The following is a 20,046-nucleotide window of genomic DNA, read 5'->3' as shown; positions in this document are numbered from 1 at the left end:
CATAGGCCACTTCTCCTACCTTCCGTGTTATACAGTATGGTCCATAGAATTGGGGTTTGAGTTTCTCTGTCCCATTCTTTTTGATGGATGTTTGTTTATATGGTTGCAACCGCAAGAAGACTAGATCCCCTATTTCAAATGATCTCTCCACTCTTTTCTTGTTTACATAGAATTTTTGCTGATTTTGGGCATGATGTAGATTGTCTCTGAGTGCCTTCATGAGGTCAATATTCTTTTGGATAAACTCTTGAGAACTAGGTACTTTGCTATCTTGGGTGTTCAATCCCCCAAAGAATGGAGCTTCATAACTGTATAGTGCTTTGAACGGACTCATCCCTATAGACAAATGGCGGGTGGTATTATAACAATATTCCCCCAAATGCAACCATCTAATCCAACTTGTTTGTTGGCTTGTGACATAGTTCCTTAAGTACCCTTCTATCCATTTATTTACTATCTCTGTCTGCCCATCAGTCTGGGGGTGATAACTGGTGCTTGGTGTTAATGTTGTTCCTACTAACCTGAAAAGTTCTTGCCAGAACTTGCTGAGGAATTTACTATCTCTATCACTTACAATGTTCTGGGGAAGCCCGTGGAGGCGGAAAACTTCTCTAAAGAATAGTTCTGCTATTTGCTGTGCTTTAAACTCTAAGGAGGTAGGGAGAAAATGAGCATACTTTGTGAGTCTGTCCACCACTACATAAATGTTGTCTTTCCCCTGAACTTTGGGTAATCCTGTTATAAAATCCATAGATATACTTTCCCATTTCTGGTTTGGGATAGGGAGTGGTTGTAATAGTCCTGCCGGATGTGATAATTCCGTTTTATTCTGTTGACATGTCATGCATTCCCGCACATATTTGTAAACGTCCTTCTTTAGTCCCTTCCATGAGTATTTTTCTCTTATATGTTTGTATGTTTTATAGTACCCTTGGTGCCCAACTAGAGGGCTATCATGATACTCCCTCAGAATGGTGTCTTTTACTTTAGATTGAGGGGTTAGATATACCCTACCTTTGTAGAGGATCACACCATCCCAAACTCTAAATTCTTCACTAGGCATCTTCCCTTCCATGATCGCGGCGATTAGAGGGTCTTTGGCGTATTCTGCTATTATATCTTTTTTCCAATCCTTTGTAATCGGGATAAGGCGTCTGCGGCTCCGTTATTCACCCCTTTAACATATTCTATATCAAAATCATATGCTTGGACTCTACTCACCCATTTTTGTTGTCTATCATTTAGGTCCCTCTGGCTCAGGAAGAAGCGCAAGCTGTTATGATCTGTTTTCACCAGGAACTTTCCACATACCAGGTATTGCCGAAAATTTGCTAAGGCGTGCATTATGGCCAGCATTTTTTAATCATAAATGGAATAATGTTTCTCTGTTTCTGTGAGCTTGCGGCTTTCGAAGGCTATCGGGTGTTTCCTTTGCATAAGAACAGCCCCTATACCTTCCCCTGATGCGTCACACTGGGCATGAACTCATGGCTTCCTGGAGTTGTTCAAAGGCTTGTTGGGCTCTGACACCCCATCAAAAAGCTCCCTTTTTGGTCAAGTCTGTGAGTGGGGCTGCTATCTTGGAGAATCCCTTTACGAATCGTCTGCAATAACTGCATAACCCCACAAAACCTCTAAGTTGTGTGAGAGTTTTGGGTCTGGGCCACTCCTGGATGGCTCTGATTTTTTCTTCATCCACACTCACCCCTTTTGCATTAATTTTATGCCCTAGGTAGAGTATTTCTTTAAGGCCAAACTCACATTTCAAGATTTCGGCATATAGCGACTTTGTCTCTAGTATATTCAGCACTTCCTCAATGTGTTTGAGATGTTCCTCCCATGTTTTTCTGAAAATGAGAATGTCGTCAAAAAATATGAGAAGAAACTTTCTTAATTGTTGCCTTAAGGTGTGATTCATACAAGATTGAAAGGTGGCTGGAGCGTTCGTAAGTCCAAATGGAAGCAATAAAAATTCGAAATGCCCATAATGACATCTAAAGGCTGTTTTCTGCACATCTTCCTCTCTCATTCTGATTTGATGGTATCTTGACCTTAAATCAATCTTGGAAAAATAACAAGCTCCATGTAGTTCATCCATCAGCTCATCGATCCTAGGAATAGGATATCTATTTTTTATGGTTTTCTTATTTAAGGCTCTATAATCAATACACGTCCTCATGGTTCCATCTTTCTTTTTGACTAACACTATTGATGAGGCAAAAGGACTGCTGCTGGGCTGAATGTGACCCATTTCCAATAACTCCTTAACAGTTTTCTCGATTTCCTCTTTAAACTTGTGGGGGTGTCTATAAGGTGTGGTAATCATTGGTTTTGCTCCTTCTTCTAATTCAATAGAATGTTCAAAACCTCTTTTTGGGGGAAGGCCAGGTGGAATGTCTCCAAAAACCTTTTTGTATCTTTCAAGGATGGGTTGGATGTCTATATGGATTCTTTGTTCATCTGAAGGAGTTTTACCCAGTATCATACATTGGGCTACCCATCCACCTTGATCATGTCTAAGGATTTGTTCAATTTTATTACAAGACACTAGCTTGGGACACCCATCCGGCATGCCCTTTAAGATTACTTGTTTCCCTTCGTGCTCAAAACATATCTCTAAATTAGGGCAATCCATAACGAACCGCCCCAAACAATTTATTCATGGCATTCCCAGGATAACATCATTTTGTATGTTTGCTACATAAAAATCTCTTTTGATTGTATGTTTTCCAAAAGTGATTTCTACCTAAGGGACTATTTTTGTACATTGATTTATGGATCCATTTGCAAGGGCGACCTTAAATCCGGGAAAGTTTTGGGTTTTTAGTCTTCTTTTTGTCACCAAGTGTTGGCTAATGAAATCATGCAAAGCGCCTGTGTCTACTAAGGCAACCACCTTCTGTCCTTTAAGAGTTCCTTTAATTCGAAAAGGTCTGTTCATGTTGGGAGTGATGACTGCCAATGATCCCTCTGTTTCATCGGTTTTAGCCCTCTTGCTAAATTCTTCTATTTGGTTTACTCTGCCTCTCTTACATTGATGCCCTTTTTCCCAAGGCTCTCTACATTTGAAACATAATTTTTTCTTCATTAATTCATCCCTCTTTTGGCACCTATGTCCTACACTCCAGGGCTCCATACATAAATAACATGGCTTTTCTAAATTGTTTTTCCTTGAGTCCTCTCTTCAGTAGGATGGTTTGGAGGGGTAGACCTTTGTCTTTTCTTTGGATTGGTTAGACTCAACCCTTCTCGCTTTCCTGATAGCCTCGGCTAAATTTTGGGGTTCGAATGGTTTCACTACATTTTTGGTTAGGTCTTTGAGCCCCTCTATAAACATATGAGTTAGCCGCTTTTGGGATAGGTCAGGAATCATAACAGATAATTCTTGGAATTTGCTAATAAATTCATCCACTGTGCCAGTTTGTTTGAGGAGCACTAATTCTTGAAAATACCATTCGGAGTCTTTTTCGTCAAATCTGCTGGTCAGTTTTTGAGAGAATTCCCCATAGGAGTTAATACTCTGATGACCTAGGGAAATAAGTCCATTATGCCACCATTCGTGAGCTGCTCCTTCTAGATGGAGAATCGCAAATTGGAGAGCGTTCTCTTCTGTCATGGGGCTTAGAGAAAAATAGGTATTTAGTTTTTGTAACCATGCATGGGCTGTGAGTATCCCTAACCCGTCAAAATTGGGAAGGGATACTTTGTTCACTTTGTGTTGGAGTCCTTTATTCTTATGCTTCTGGGGTGCTTCCCTTCGCTTGTCCTCACAGAAATCTCTAAAGGATACCACTTCCTTGATATGAGGGTCTAGATCGGCATATGCTCTGGCAATGTCCTCAATGCTAATTCTGTGTTGTTCTATTCCCTCCTCTTCCTGAGATGGTTCATTGTGAGGTAAGAATTGGGGTTGAGGCACCCTGGACGTTGAGCATTCATTATTATTCTCTGAATGATTAGAGCTAGTATCTCTTTTATCGGTAGTATGGCCTTTATTGGTTGAGTTTCCCATGGATTTCAAAGCTTGTAGGATGGCCTGATTGGATTCTTTCATCTCCTTAATCAGGGTGTGATTTGTTTGTTCCAAATAAGATCTCATCTCATTGGTGAATTCGTTCATGTTGGGTTTCTTCTTCCTCTGGTAGACTAACATAAACTCCATAGGATGGCAAGATTATGCTCTGATACCACTGTACTGTCCCTAGTGGGTAAGTTGCCTATTTGAAATTTAAGACCTGCAACAAATGTTAGTACTCCATAATATGCAAGATAAATGAATATGTGTGTCATTAATATAAGTAGTAAAACTGTGTTATTCTACATACTTAACAATTAAATACTCATTGATTGGTTACTAACTATACAAGATGAAAGCATTCCTTAGGTTGATCTTACCATGGATTGACCCAACTCTCTATTGAGAACTCTTTCTCAGTTAAGACAACCCAGGTAATATCTGCCTAAGGTCTCTATGGGATCTCTATATTACTGAGTAATCTCATTAAATGTTTCCATAACCTGGCAGGGATCCCACCCCTGTCCAAGCTTCCCTATCTCTAACATATGCATATGATTAATCTCTACACAATATATATATTGCCTCTAGGAAATTCATTATGAATCTCCCTCTAAATTCCAATCACTGTTTAACGCAGCTCTGGTAACTAGACTCTTCGCATTTAATATTTTAAATTACCTGTGGCTTATGGAGAGTTGCGTATACCCTTTAACCTGGGACGTCCGTACTGGGGTCTTCTTCCTTCATCGTTTACTGATAATGATAAGGCTTTCACAGTGTTGATGTCTTTCTTACGTGCCTGCCTGTACGTTGGAGCTACAGGGTATACTTCCCAAACCTATATCGTGTGGCTTGTTTTATGGCAATGTTTTATCGAACTTTTGAAATTCGCACCTCCACACCTTTGCGTCTCCTCCTTTTTCCCTCCTCCCTCCCTCTTGTGTTTGCCAGACGATATATATTTCTTCGGCGGCCATGACCCGTGGACGTGACTTTTGGAATGTCACGATTTGGTTTTATTTGCTATGTTTTTTATCAATCCTTATTTGCTATGTGCGTTTTAATCTATCTTCATTTGTTTGAATAATTCGATGAATGATGGTTTTATTTGTTAATGTTTTCTTTTTATTATTCGCTACCTTAATATTATATTTTAATTATTATTTTTTATTTATTATTTATTACTAGTTACTCTTATTTAGATAATCATGATTTATTATTTATTATTGATTTGATTTATAATAATAGTTATTATTTATTATTTATTTAACTTACAAATATTTTATGATTAATGATTTAGTATTTTTTTTTTATGATTTGTAATAATAATTATTCTTTATTATTTATTATTATTTACATATAATAATTTATGATTAATGGTTTATCATTTATTATTTACTTGATTTATAATAATACTTATTATTTATCCCTTATTAATATTTACAGATAACAATTCATGTTTAATGATTTATTATTTTAATTGGCAATGATCAATGTGTCTTTGACAAATTTAAGTACCCGGGTATATTTATTAATCGAGGGTCATTGCAACTTTGATCTTGTTTACTTGCAAGTTATACAACTTAACAATATGTTGTAGATCCACATTTTCTTTTTGTCACATGTCAGCTAATGAAAAGGAACTAAAATATTATATAAGGAAAAGAAGAAAAAATTCTGCAGATGAAGAGCTCAAGGGGGGATAGAGAGTACAAAACATCTATTAACACAAACTCCTTGCATGAAATCAAAGGAAAACAACTAGAGAAATTCAAATATCCATGGGTGAAGGAAATTCTCCGGGTCATTATCAAGTTCCAATCAATCCTCCATCCAAGATCTTCCAAGCCAAATTCTTGCAAAGGGAAGAAGAAAAAACAAATGAGAAGAAACCCTGCCACTACCAAGTAAGAAATAATCTCCATGCATTAAGAGAAAAGTGTGGAGAGTTGAATGCCGATATCTGCGGTGATTTGTCTTTTTAAGGCTTTTGTGATTTAAGAATGAGGGATAAACTGAGAAGAAAAAGAACTTAAAAAGAGTAGCCACAGAAAGACATCCAAATTTGTTAGGGTAAGATTACCATTTCTGCCTATAATAGATCTAACAAATGTTTGTATAGCTCATGGTTACAAAAATTGGACACTCCAAGCTTTGAGGAAAAGATAATTGAGTTTCCAGCTCTTTATTTAGAGGAAGTAGCTCATGAATGGAAGTATCATGGGATTCTTAAAGATTCTATTTACACCATGAACAAATTTAGTCAAAGGCTGATAGATAGTTTTGATAGGAAAGATCCAAAAATTCACTTCAAGGAATTTGCACAACTTAAACTTTATAGGACAATGAATAGTAATGTAACAGAGTTTCAAAGGATTTCAATGATAGTTTTTTATGTCAAAAAGGAGGCTCATGGTTCTATTTATGAAAGAGTTAACCAAACTACTCAAAGAGTTGGTTATGGATTTCAAACCACTATTTTTATAGCAGGTTTTCAAGAGAGCTTTGAGTTTGGAGACTTCGGTTACAAAGAACAAATTTCACTCTAAAGGGATCGTCAACCTTTGGATTTTAAAAGAAACCATTCGAAAGGGTCTTCCCCTCCAAGGAATAAAAAAAAAGAACTAACAAAGAAAATGACTTCAAGAACAAGCCTCAAATGAAAAAGTTGTGTTTCTCTTGCAAGGAACCATGGAAGTGTATTCATCAATTCCTTGACAAGTACATGTGCATTATATAGAAGTGTTATAAAAGAATTGGAATAAAAAGGAGAGGATATTTATAGAGGTGCCTTGCGATGCTCTTAGATGTCCTTCGTACCATGTTTTACGGTCTGTGGAGTCCTACATGGACAAATTGATAGTGGTGTCACTCAAAACTTCATAAATGAGGGTTTGATATCCAAGAGAGGTTTATAAATAGAAGATTTTCAGGGATTCAATGTCATAGTAGTTGATTGCTTCACCATTCCTTGGAACAAGAGGATAGAAGGATTTGAGATCACTTTGCTTATGCACTAAATGCTTGATGACTTTGTGGTTGGCTTAGGAGAAACCGATATGGGCTTAGGAATCAATGGTTACAATTGGGAAATGTACACAAAATTATTGGACTATGAGATTGAAATTTAAGTTTGAAGGTAATGAAGTAGTCCTTCATATTTTTTTCTGGTGGATCTCCAAGTTGTCTCAACTAAGAGAATATAAAATTCATTTTACAAAAGCCAAGTAGCTTGGGCAGCGCAATGCTTGATAACATCCAGAAAATCTTCTAGTGGTGAGAAATCTTATCATTTTGATATTCAAACTGTTTTGGATAATTTGGTGTAGTTGTTAGTGTTGCCTAAATTTTTCCGTTTCCCATGAAAAGTTTTATTTATACTTCATCATTGAGTTTGGGTGTATTATTCATGTGTCTCGGTGCTTGTACTCTTTCATAAAGTTTCAGTACTTAGTCATTTTTAAAGCGCGTCAGAATTTAGCTTTGATTATAAACCTTTGTCGGACTCTGACACAGTTTCCTAACTTTGTCGAACTCCAACATAGTTTCCTAACCTTGTCAGAGTCTAACAAGCCTCCCTGTACTCACCTAGACTCTTGCATTTTCACTTATACTTTCCATGCATCGGGTTCTTCATTTTAAAGTGTGTCGGAATTTTACTTTGGTTGCAAACCTTTGTCGAAAGGTATGATACAGCTTAAGGGAAATAATATTTCCCAAAGGTTTGGTTTCACTTGAATGACTATTTGATTGGCATGATGGGTATATCAAAAAGATGGCTGAGTCGACCAATGCTTCTGGTGAGTATGAAACAGTAAATATCGAGAGCCCAGACGACCCCAAGCTGGCATGCATTGGAAAGTGTTGTACACCTAAGGAGAGAGATAAATTGGTCATTTTTGATAAAGCATAAAGAAGTTTTTGCCAAGTGTTACGACAACCTAAAGAATTTCATGGGCGGACAACTTCAACATCACATACCACTCAAGCCAGGAAGTACTCCTTTCAAGCGAAAACAAAGTAATTATAATCCCAAGATTGCTGATGCCATTTTCAAAGAGATTGATAAGATGTTGAAGGCTAGGATCATTTACCCCATCCATCATTCAACGTGGCTAGCCAATATTGTCCCAATGCACACAAAAATGGAGAAATACGAATATGTGTGGACTTCAGGAACCTGAATCAGTCCCTGCTAAAGGATAACTATCCCCTGCCAAATATGGATCGTGTCCTCCAAACAGTTGTTGGCTTGAAGATCATGTCAATGCTTGATGGTTTTTCGGGATACAACCAAATCAGTGTGGACAAGAAAGACCAGCATAAAAATACATTCATTACACCTTGGGGAATGTTTGCATATAATCGTATGCCCTTTGGTCTAATCAATGCAAGTGCCACCTTTCAACGAGCTATGGACCTATCTTTTGGTCATTTGAAGAATAAGATCATTGTGATCTATTTAGAAGATTTGACTGTGTTCTCTAAGAGGAGAGAGAATCACTTGCAAGACCTAGAGGTGATCTTGCAAAGATGCAGAGAGCATGGCATCTCTTTGAATCTGAAGAAATCTATCTTTTGTGTGACCGAAGGAAAGCTCCTTGGTCATATAGTATCTAAAGAAGGGATTAGGATTAATCCTAAGTGAGTGAAACTGAAAGTAATCCAACAACTGAGCCTACCATCCAATAGGACAGGGGTAAGTCTATTCTCAGTCAAGTGAACTTTCTAAGGAGATTTGTCCTTGATTTTTCTGAGGTCACCAAACACATAGTGAACATGATGAAAGAAGGGCAAGGTTTCAAATGGAATGATAATGGCAAGCAAGCGTTCGAAAACATCAAGAATGCTATTGCAGATGCTCCTATTTTAGTACATCTAGATTTTGGTAAGGGCTTTATCATTTACCATTACGTGTTTGAACCAAAGAAACGAGATTCGGACTCGAGACTCGGCGTCAGACTCGGCTGGACTCGGGAAAGTGAAAAACTCAAGGAATTTAGAGATTTTTAAAGATTTAAAACTTGTTTCAGACACCCTTTATTGAATACACCTTAAAGACACAAAAACATCATTAAACTCGGCTCATTTCATTACATACACAAGTATACATCAATCACATAAGCATAAACGCAAATTGTAGCTGAAGAAAATAAGAAACATAGATATATAAATATTGTCAAATGTATACAATATTACAAAACTCATGGAATAAAAAATCCATGTCATCATATGATCATCATCAAATGTTTCATACAAATACCAAAGGTAAATAGTAAATGCTAAATACAACTACAAGTGTACAAGCCTATGGCTGAGAGGGCCATGCACCCTCTCGCCCTGGCCCCCTGCGAAGGCGTTTAAAGTAGGTCCTGGATGATTCAGCAGCCATAGTCGCTCCCCGTGACACCATGCCATGCTCACCAACATCGGGAACGGCTGTGTCATGCTCACCAACATCAGGAACAAGTGTGTCACTCTGAGTCTCAATATTTCCTGTCTCTGCTCGTGCTCTCTGCTCCTCCTCTGCCATGGCTACAGCCTCAGCCTCTATATCTACCTGGTCGATCCAATCAATGTCATCATCACTAAATATAGCTGTAGGAGTCCCAGGAGCTATCTGATTCTCAGTGGCCCACTCTGCTTCAAGATCAACCTCATCTAGAATGATAGGAGACATGTCAACTATTGCATTCTTTCTCATTCTCAGGCGGAGGTTGTAGTGAACAAAGATGAGATCATTCATCTTCTCCACAGATAATCTATTGCGCCTCTTGGAGTGTATGTGCTCAAACATACTCCAATTGCGCTCACAACCTGATGCGCTACATGGTTGGCTCAAGATACGAATGGCCAACTTTTGAACATTTGGTGTCAATGGGCCAAAAAAGTTCCACCAATGATCTGAGTTTGAAATGAGAAAAATAAATAAAATCAGTCTCACTCATGAACTCATTTAACATGTTACAATATAGTATTGAATAAAACTAAAATTAAGCCTAACAATTTATTTTTACCTGGCATCATAGTTGTCCTACCGTCTTTGGCGACAGGACGAGAGAAGGTCTCCCCTTGTGCATCTGAGAACATCTGTAGCTCTCGAAAAAGGTCTATCTGAGAAGTACCAGCAGGTCCCATCTTCTCCATGATTGCATATAGCCCATTAAGGACCTCCGCATCAGCCTTGAAAGAAAAGATAAAACGGAATGCCGGATTCAAATAATAGGCTGCCGCATGGATGGGCCTATGTAGCTGATGATGCCATCTCCTATCAATGATCTCCCAAATGGGACCATACTTGCTCTCATCTGCTCCATAGACGAATCTGATGGCCTCCTTCGCCCTATCCATGCCCTCATATATATAGCCCATTGCGGGCTTATCTCCATCCGCAACTCGCAACAAAACCACCAAGGGCTTAACAAACTGCAAAATTGAAAATATTGTGTAATTTAGAAAAATGAGCAAATAAGAGAATACATATAATAAGTTATAAAACATGAAGCTAAATTGTAGAATTTATAAAAAAATTACCTTCACTATCTCATCACAAGGGACCCAAAAGCCTTGCTCATCAAAAATGCAGTCTGCCATCTCTATCCCTGCAAGGGTGGTAGCATAGGATGAGGAAGACCACTCCTCACCAACAATCATACGTCTCAAGGCAAGCTTAGACCTAAGCATGGACTGCAATGTGAGGAAGTTTGTGGCAAATCTTGTGATTCCTAGACAATGCAACTCCTTCTGCTCTGTGTATTGTCTCATAAGAGCCAACACCCATGAATGATTATATACAAATTTGCAAACATTTCTTGCCCTTTCTACACATCTCTTAACCCATGGGATTTTTCCAATATCCTCCAACATGAGGTCAATGCAATGAGCAGCACATGGAGTCCAAACTATAGATGGGTGCCTCTCCATCAATAGTCTACCTGCAGCAACATAATTTGTTGCATTGTAAATTGTAATTAATGGAGGTGCAAACTACAAGATAGTAATTAATTTGCAAACAAAATTAGTTTGTAATCAAAAGTTTACCCGCAGCAACATAATTTGCTGCATTGTCGATCACCACCTATACCACGTTCTCCTCACCCACATCTTCAATCACCTCCTCTATCTTCTCACATAGGTAGGTGGCATTCTTGCAATGGGCGGAGGCATCAATGGACTTGATGAAAACGGTGCCCCCTGAAATAAAAAAATAAAGCTAGGTCAATGATCATTCAATAAACCATTAGATAAAAAATAAAAAATTAAAGACTATATGAAACTAAAATTAATCAATCACCTGCGGAAGAAACAAGAAAATTAAGGAGAGTTCTATTTCTCCTATCCGTCCAACCATCAGTCATGATGGTGCAACCTTTAGTGCTCCATATGTGGCGTTGTTCATCTAAATCCTTTTTCACATCATCCACCATTTGAGACAAAATGGGTCCCCTCAAATCACCCTCACTAGGGGCTTTGAACCCCGCCCCGCATATGGTAATGGCATCAACCATTTGTTGCCAATAAGGAGACCTGTCGCAAAGAAACTCAATGAGATAAGTTAAGTATAAAAATTCAATGAGATAAGTTAAGTATAAAAATTAAAACAATCAAAGTTATCAAACATAAAAGTTAGTAAAACATTCACCTGGCTACAAAGAATGGAATACAGCTGTAGCTCCAAAACCTGCCAATTGCCATTTTAGCAGCATCATGGACCTCCTTGTTCCAACCCATGCCCTCAAGCGACGGTTGGGACCTAGGAATAGTGCGAGGCACAAGGAAGGAATCCAACCTAGATTTACGAATCCTAGGTCCAATGGTAACATTCCCACTACAACTACTAGTGGTAGGAGCATGAGAAGTGGCGGTGGCACTGCCACTTATAGAAGTAGAAGCAGAAACGGAAGCACCAGCAGTACCAAACTGAGTGGGACGATATGGAGGTAAGGAAGAAGGGCCTCCAACACAACCTAACTGTGTCCCTCTTCCTAAAACTGTCTCTCTCCCAATGGCCGCTTGATCCTCCTTTTGTTTCTTTTTTCTTTCAATCTCCTCAACCATTACATAACAATCACGTATGGCCTCAAAGACTGCTTTTAGGCATGGTTCGGCATCATGTCCACGCACACCAGCAATATGGTATTTCAGCCTATATATACCTCCATGGAATATTGTTTTGCAAAACATACATTTTGTTTGCCCCTTTCTTTGCCCTGGAAAATCCTCATGATATTTCCAAGCAGGGTCCTTTCTCATGGGGGGTCTAGAAGCTGAAGTAGACATTTTAGGATAGTTTTGTGAAAGTTGAAGTTGAGGCAAATAATAAAGTGAAGTTTGCTGCAATAAAACATTACAAATATAAAATAAAATTAATACATACATTCAAAAAAACTAAAGGAGGGTTTGTAAATTTATTTTTTTTTAAATTGTAGGGTTTGTCAAGAAGGGCCTCCAACACAACCTAACTGTGTCCCTCTTCCTAAAACTGTCTCTCTCCCAATGGCCGCTTGATCCTCCTTTTGTTTCTTTTTTCTTTCAATCTCCTCAACCATTACATAACAATCACGTATGGCCTCAGAGACTGCTTTTAGGCATGGTTCGGCATCATGTCCACGCACACCAGCAATATGGTATTTCAGCCTATATATACCTCCATGGAATATTGTTTTGCAAAACATACATTTTGTTTGCCCCTTTCTTTGCCCTGGAAAATCCTCATGATATTTCCAAGCAGGGTCCTTTCTCATGGGGGGTCTAGAAACTGAAGTAGACATTTTAGGATAGTTTTGTGAAAGTTGAAGTTGAGGCAAATAATAAAGTGAAGTTTGCTGCAATAAAACATTACAAATATAAAATAAAATTAATACATACATTCAAAAAAACTAAAGGAGGGTTTGTAAATTTTTTTTTTTTTAAATTGTAGGGTTTGTCAAACCCTACAATTTAAAAAAAATAAAATTTACAAACCCTACATAGTACAACTACATACTACATGCTACATACAAATTACAAAAATACAAAAGATCTTGCATACAAGAAAATGTAAAACTTTCAAAATAAATGAATAGAAAATGGAATTTTTGCATATAAGAAACAAAATTATCTTAAAAAAAACAATCTTACCTCTTACAACAAGTTTGAAATGAGCTGCAGACTCTTCCTATCCAACTCTTGATGCACCAAATCGAAACACAATGCAGCTCCAATGTGACAAATTGAAGAAAACTTGAGCTTCCTCCTTGCTGGTTTTTCTTCTATGCACCCTTGTTTTTCTTCCCAACTCACTTTACTCTTCCTTTTTTTGCAAGTGAATGAAATGAAAGTCACTTTTAGGGCTAGAAGACAATTAACATTAAAAAACGGATTTAAAAAAACTTTCCAAACTTTTTTTTTTTTGACTTTTTAGTTGTGCCAACGCCGGCCGAGTCCAGGGCTCGGGACTCGCCGAGTTTGGTGATTTTGGGCCAAAATCGCCAACTCGGCGAGTCTGGCGAGTTTACTCTCCAGACTCGGCCGAGTCCGAGTCCGAGCCCCTGGGACTCGTTTGGCCTGACTCGGACTCGGACTAGCCGAGTTTGGGCGATTTCGGGCGAGTCTTGTTTCTCTAGTTTGAACATACAATGTCAGCCATCTTGTTGCAAGAGAATGAGCAGAAAATTAAAGCACCTATCGCTTTCATGGATCTTTCTCTGAAGAAGCATGAACTCAATTATTCCTAGTTAGAGAAGCATGCGTTTGTGGTGGTGAAGGGAGTAAAGCAATTTAGGTTCTATATTCTGCATTCACATGTCGTAGTGTTTGTACTAGACCCATCTGTTAAAGTATCCTTACGCAATAGGAAATTGGCTGCAATAAATGTGGTGTGTGGGTTGCCAAGGTGCAAGAATATGATCTTGAAATTAAACCAACCAAGTTGATTAGAGGTTGGGGGTCATGCAAGATGATAGCTCAAAACGAGCCTGTTGCAGAAGAAGTAACTCCTTAAGTACTACTGGTTAGTTTGTGGGATCCTTGGTTTGCTAATATCGCCTTCTACCTTACCTATGGCAAATGCCCTCCTAGCTTCCCTCCCAGAGAAAGAAAAGAGATAAACTAAAAGTAGCAAAATATGTGATCTGGAAACACTTTGTATAAAAGAGGCTTAGATGAGACATTTTTAAGATGTGTGGATAAAGAGCAGCAACAAAAGCTTTTGATAACCTTTCATGATGAGGCTTGTGGAGGTCACTATTCACCTACTGTAACAGCCTTCAAGATTTTGAGACAATGTTACTACTGGCTAGGTATGTTCAAAGATACATATCAGTGGGTAGCTAAGTATGAGAAATGCAAGCAATTCACTAGAAAGCCATAGTTAGCAGCATTGCCATTAAAACCAATGGTGATTGAGGGACCTTTTCAATAGTGGGGCCTGTATTTTATAGGGCCAATCAATCCTTCATCCAGTGCAGGCCATACACACATCTTGATTGCGAGAAACTATTTCACAAAATGGGAGGAGGCTATCCCAATAAAGCGTTCCAACTTTAGGTGGTTTGTAATTTTATTAAGGAAAACATCCTGGTATGTTTTGGAATTCCTCTAAAGTCAATAACTAATAATGCTTCAAATTTCTCTTCCTTAGAAGTCGCACTCTTTTGTCATGAACATGGGGTTACTTTGGATCATTCCTCAAATTATTATCCTCGAAGGAATGGGCAGGTGGAATCTGGTGACAATAATGAGGAATTAGTTGCTGAGTTCCAGGGAAATTGCCATAAGAAGTTGTACAAAGCCTTATGGTATGACTATACAACTCCAAAAAGACCCATAAGTATGTCACCTTTTGAATTAGTCTATAAAATCAGAACTGCATTGCCTCTGCCGTTGGAATTAGCTACATCAAAGCTGCAAACTATGGTCGAAGATTTGGAATTTCAAAACTCTTTGGAAAAGAGAAGTATGTACCTAAATAAAATTGAAGAACAGAGGGATGACATTGTGGACAAAATTACTCTACATCAGGCAAGGGTGAAGAAAATTTTGATAGGAAGGTGAGACCCTGAAATTTCATGGAAGGGTATTTGGTGCTACTATGGGATAAAAGAACAGAGCCAAGGGGAGCACATGGCAAGCTCGACTCATTATGGAAGGGCCCATTCAAGATTCATCAAGCTTGTAGTAGTAATGCATTCAAGTTGGCATACCCAAATGGAACTATCTTACCCCTCCCTTTCAACAAACAAGATCAGAAGTTGTATCAAATGTGAAGCAAGTAACCCCTGCCTTGTATTATAGTAGTTAGGTGTTGTCAGTTTTGGTTTGCGTCCCATTTTTGGTGTGAGTTTTGAGCCTTGCTGTGTCTAGTTTTTATCCCTCTTTTTGTGAACCAAAGATTCTAGGTCCATGGCTTCATCCTTAGCAATCTTCATCCCCAATCAGATCCAATTGTTGCCTAAATTTTTCCCTTTCCCATGAAAAGTTTGATTTATACTTCATCTTTGAGTTTGGGTGTATTATTTATGTGTCTCGGTGCTTGTACACTTTCATAAAGTTTCAGTACTATGTAAAGCACATTGGGATTTTGCTTTGGTTAGAAACCTTTGTCGGACTCCAACACAATTTCCTAACCTTGTGGAGTCCAACAAGCCTCCCTGTACTCACCTAAACTCCCACGTTTTCACTTATACTTTCCATGTGTCAAGTTCTTTGTATTAAAGTGTGTCAGAATTTTACTTTTGTTGCAAACCTTCGTCGGACCCCAACAATCCTTCACATACTTGGCCAAAAAGTTCCTAATCTTCTTACTTGAAGTGTTTTTAATCATTGTTAGACTTCGTCCCAAGTTCTAGAACTCACATTGGACTCTGACACAGTTTCTTAACCTCATTGGAGCCCAACACTTAAAATCATACTTCAACATTTCATTTAGTTTTTATCTTTCAGGTTTGAAGTTTCAAAGTACAATTCCTAAGTCCCTTATTGGAGTCTGACACCCAAACTCAAACTCGCTTTTATGATGATCCTTGTGTTCAAATTGCCAAGTCCCTGAAGTTTTAAAAAAACGTCAAACTCTGACGCAGTTTTTTAACTAATTTGGAACCTAACCATTCAAGTTGTACTTAGAGCTAGGAACCCAAAAGGCTAAAGAAACAAAATGAAACTAAGACCAAGATAGGTTGTGGAAGGAGTTAGTGAACTTCATCGAAGCCTGATGCTCATTTTCAAACAAACGGAGATCAAGGTAAATAGAGGTGGAGATTTTCTTGTACAAGGCAGAGTTAAATTGAAGTTTTAGAACTCATGTCAGACTCCGACAAAGTTTCTTAACCTTGTGTTGCTCTTGGGAACTTAAAGCAAAAATAAATTCTGAAGAGGTTTGGAAAGCTAGGCAAACTCCGATGCTGGTCTTCAAATTAAAGTGATTGTTCATTTTCTTAGGAATTTAGTTGGTGCTTTAATCTGTCAGTTGTTCTAACTTCTGTCCATACATTGTTTGAGTTGGTGCTTATGTATGGGATCTCTTTGATGTCATGATAATCTTTGTGCTATCAAATTGCAGTCCTGAAGCTAAATATATGATTTTTCAATTCATTGTTATTGACATTTGTTTCATGATGATGGGCAAATGTTAGTGCCTTCACTACTTTTAGGTTGAAAGTATACCTGAGTTATATATTTTCAAGAATCCAAAATTTTGATCATATGGAGCTGTACCTTTTTAAAATTTACAGGGAAATTGTTTCTTAGTTTACCCAACTGTTGTTTAATAGATTGGTATTGTTTTTTAGCAAAAAGTCTTATTTTGTTAATCATTAAAGAAAGACAAACCTGTTAACCAACAGTTAGTGATATTTCCTCTAGGATTGCTTCTAGATGAAGTATTCAGTAAATAATAGTTTGAGACGAGGTCCAAACCCATCATCACTACACCACCACCCTTGAAGACACAAGGAGAGAGAAGAAAATTAAGGAACTCTTAGTTATGGGGTACATTTGATCAAGTTCAAGCCTATTTGCTTTGTTAGTAATTTGGTGTAAAAGAATGACACAATCAAGATGTGCATTGATTATAGAGCCCTCAATAAAAAGGCAATCAAGAATAGGTATCCCACTCCTAGGACTGATGAATTAATGGATAAGCATCATGGGTTTGTCGATTTCTCTAAATCGATCTTTGTTTAGGATATCACCAAATTAAGGTAAGAGTAAATATTCACAAGATAGCTTTTAGATGTCATTATTGAAATTATGAGCTTTTGGTCATACCTTTTGGCTTGACCAAAGTTTTCTTGATAAGCAATGAAGATATAAAAAGAGATCAATATATTGAATTGTGAAGAATGATGGAATAAGTAAGAAACATATATAAATAAGATCGAAAGAGGAGAAACCAATGTGAAAGATCCCTGATGGATCCCTTCGCTGATCTGCTGTAAGTCTTTTAATTATTTTTAATTGAATTTCCTATTTATTACTATAATCTTCCAGAAATAGACAAAAGTTCCAGAAGGTTGAATTCTTTTATGCTTTGATAGTTTTTCAGCAAGTAATAATTGAAGAACAAGTACATGAAAAGAGTACTGGAAATAATTGTTCATACACAGCCAAATCAGAATCGTACCAAGCAGATTTCTGATTATTTAAATCAAATAATTATCTAGATAGTGATTCCAATCAATTCCAAGAAGATTACAATAAGCAATGAGTCCAACCTAGATGAAGAGTGAATACTGTAATAAATAAGGAGGCTGCCGCAAACGTCCAAAGCTCTTACATAGCTCCAGGTGGGAAGAGAAATGACTGCAAAGTACAGCCATACGGCTGTTAGGTGATGCCAAGCTGGAAACCCCAATCTCCACGCTGAACCCTAACTCTGTCCACTGAATCCTCCAGAAAAGATGTCGTACCAACTCTAAGGCACTGAAAACTGAATGCAAGAACCAAATAACCACTGTGCTGGGGGCTATGTCCCAGATAGGCAAGACCTTGGGGTTTTCGTCCCAGATGTTGAATCGCTCTCCAAAGCAAATTCTCCAAATCAAAGATGAAAATGTGTAAAAGATGCTTGATAATTAGGTTACCATCTCCTTATAACTTCTTCCCTCTAGCTCGAACCCTAAAAGTGTATGAAAAGTGCGCTTAGGCTTATAAAGTCTTATTTCTCATTTTTTAGTCGCCAAGTATAGAGAAAACGCCACTTTTTTAATATAAAAGAATTTCGTTCATCAAAAGGGTCCCTGACAAATGGGAAACATTTAGAAAAGTTCAAGACCTTTCCAACGAGCTATAACACGGGCATATGCATCCAGATGAAGCCAAAAACCCCTTATTACTCCAAAATGGCTATAAACATAGCCTTATTTAATTAATTAAACGCTAACTTAGGAAATATTTAAATATATTAAAAATATAACCCAAATAGCTGCAGAAGGCTCAAATGACTCCAAAAGCCTGAAACGGAACCTGCCACCTGTCTGTGACTGAAGTCAGAAATCATGGATCCACTGTCAATCTTATCCCTAAAATCTAGGGATGCTCCTAGAAACTAGGAAACATACCCAAATCTTTTGAAACTGAAACCAAGGAATAGTCTCATGGAAACCCAACCCTGGATACTGTCATAACCTCCTAAATAGTAGGAATAGCCTCCACAAATGTAGGAACTGCCTCCTAAAATTAAGGAACTTCTCCAAACTGGTCTACTACTGCCAGAACACCAAATCCCAAACACTGAATATCCTCACTGAGTCTCTATCCACCACTGTCAGCTCCAATATGGAAACTGCCACAACCTCCTAAAAAGTAGGGAATCTCCCTAAAAAGTAGGAAGCTCTCTCCAAACACCTGTAACTGCTCAAAAGGATCCTGCTCTACTCCTTGGTCCCCCAGGTGGTCATTCAGTCAACTGCCAGTTCTCCCTAAAAAATAGGAGACCTCGTCTGAAGGTCCGAAACGGCTCACAGAACCCCTGCAAAGCTCCGTGACCCTCAAAATGAGTCCCCTAACCATGTCGTTGACCTACGGGAACTCGAATGGTAGGTCAACCCCTGCTCATCTCATGTCACCTAAACAAGGGGACATTACACAATGGAAGATATATCAATAACGGATTAGATAAGAAGAACGCAATTATGGAGTGAATAAGAAGAAGATTTTCATTAAGTTAGATATGACCATCATCTGTTGAATTTGCAGCATCCAAGAAGGCGGAACCTAGCTTTGTTTCAGAAGTTGGTGCTTCTTAAAGTTGAGATTGGTGTCTCTTGCTAAGTTGGTGCTAAACAGTGGGCATTGGTGCCTCTAGTAAGTTGGTGCCTACAAATTGTGGCGGTTGGTGCCTATGAATTATGGGAATTGTTGTCTCCAGTGGGTTGGTGCCTACAAAGTTTGTAAGACAAGTGTTGCCGAGAATAATCATTATATTATGTTGTCATATTATGTTTATGTTGTCGTCGATAATAATGAGTTACGGCAGTCAGTTAGTTAGTCGTCCCGAGGGGCAGTTGGACGCGACGGTTGGTCGCACCCCTTCGGGTATTATATATTGCATACTGTTCCTTCTTAGTATCATCATGATAGTCGTATCTGGGTTTAATGTTATAAGCACTTGATGTACATGGACTATTGAATTAATAGAGAGACTGGTTATTTAATATATTTCCATTATGTTCTGTGCATTTACTTTCTGCATTTAATCGTTTACCCATATGGGGCAAACATTTGGCGTCGTTGCCTAGACATACTCGGGAAAGGAAGGAGCGGATGTGTTGTGACCATTTCACACATTGCCCCATTAAAATGGGGACCCCCTCTTTTTGCTTTTGTTTTGCCTGTTCTTCTCTCTGCTTTTAGGTTTTTGAGTGAGTTGTCTATCTGGGCTAGGGCTAAACCTTAAGGGGTTTCTTCCAAATGTTTTTCAAGCTGAGTCTAGTCAAATTTTTGAAAGTTATTAAGCGTCCTCCCGAGGGTTGAGATTGTTGAAATAAGGTAAGTCTGTCAGGAAGTCAGATAGGTCTTAGGTGATGTCTAGTCAGGGTTTTTGAGGTAAA

General features: G+C 38.2%; 3 protein-coding genes across 3 annotated transcripts in view; all 3 read right to left on the bottom strand.

Moving 5' to 3' along the window:
* Positions 1–20,046, bottom strand: part of LOC131046026 (sphingoid long-chain bases kinase 1) — a 165,244-nt gene that overhangs the window by 63,833 nt on the left and 81,365 nt on the right. The gene's annotated exons all lie outside the window — the stretch shown is intronic.
* LOC131874572 (uncharacterized) lies at positions 9,217–10,958 on the bottom strand. Its single transcript, XM_059218094.1, has 3 exons — positions 10,553–10,958; positions 10,036–10,444; positions 9,217–9,922 (listed from the first exon to the last, which is right to left on the bottom strand). The coding sequence occupies exons 1-3, from the start codon at positions 10,940–10,942 to the stop codon at positions 9,327–9,329; spliced, it is 1,395 nt and encodes a 464-aa protein (XP_059074077.1). The 5' UTR covers positions 10,943–10,958; the 3' UTR covers positions 9,217–9,326.
* Positions 11,069–11,992, bottom strand: LOC131874573 (uncharacterized). The gene is made up of 2 exons (XM_059218095.1): positions 11,313–11,992; positions 11,069–11,212 (listed from the first exon to the last, which is right to left on the bottom strand). The coding sequence occupies exons 1-2, from the start codon at positions 11,524–11,526 to the stop codon at positions 11,097–11,099; spliced, it is 330 nt and encodes a 109-aa protein (XP_059074078.1). The 5' UTR covers positions 11,527–11,992; the 3' UTR covers positions 11,069–11,096.

The sequence above is a fragment of the Cryptomeria japonica genome, chromosome 3 (assembly GCF_030272615.1).
Source record: "Cryptomeria japonica chromosome 3, Sugi_1.0, whole genome shotgun sequence".
Lineage (NCBI taxonomy): Eukaryota > Viridiplantae > Streptophyta > Pinopsida > Cupressales > Cupressaceae > Cryptomeria > Cryptomeria japonica.
Note: the sequence above shows the minus strand (reverse complement) of the source record. Positions and strands in the feature narration are given on the sequence as shown.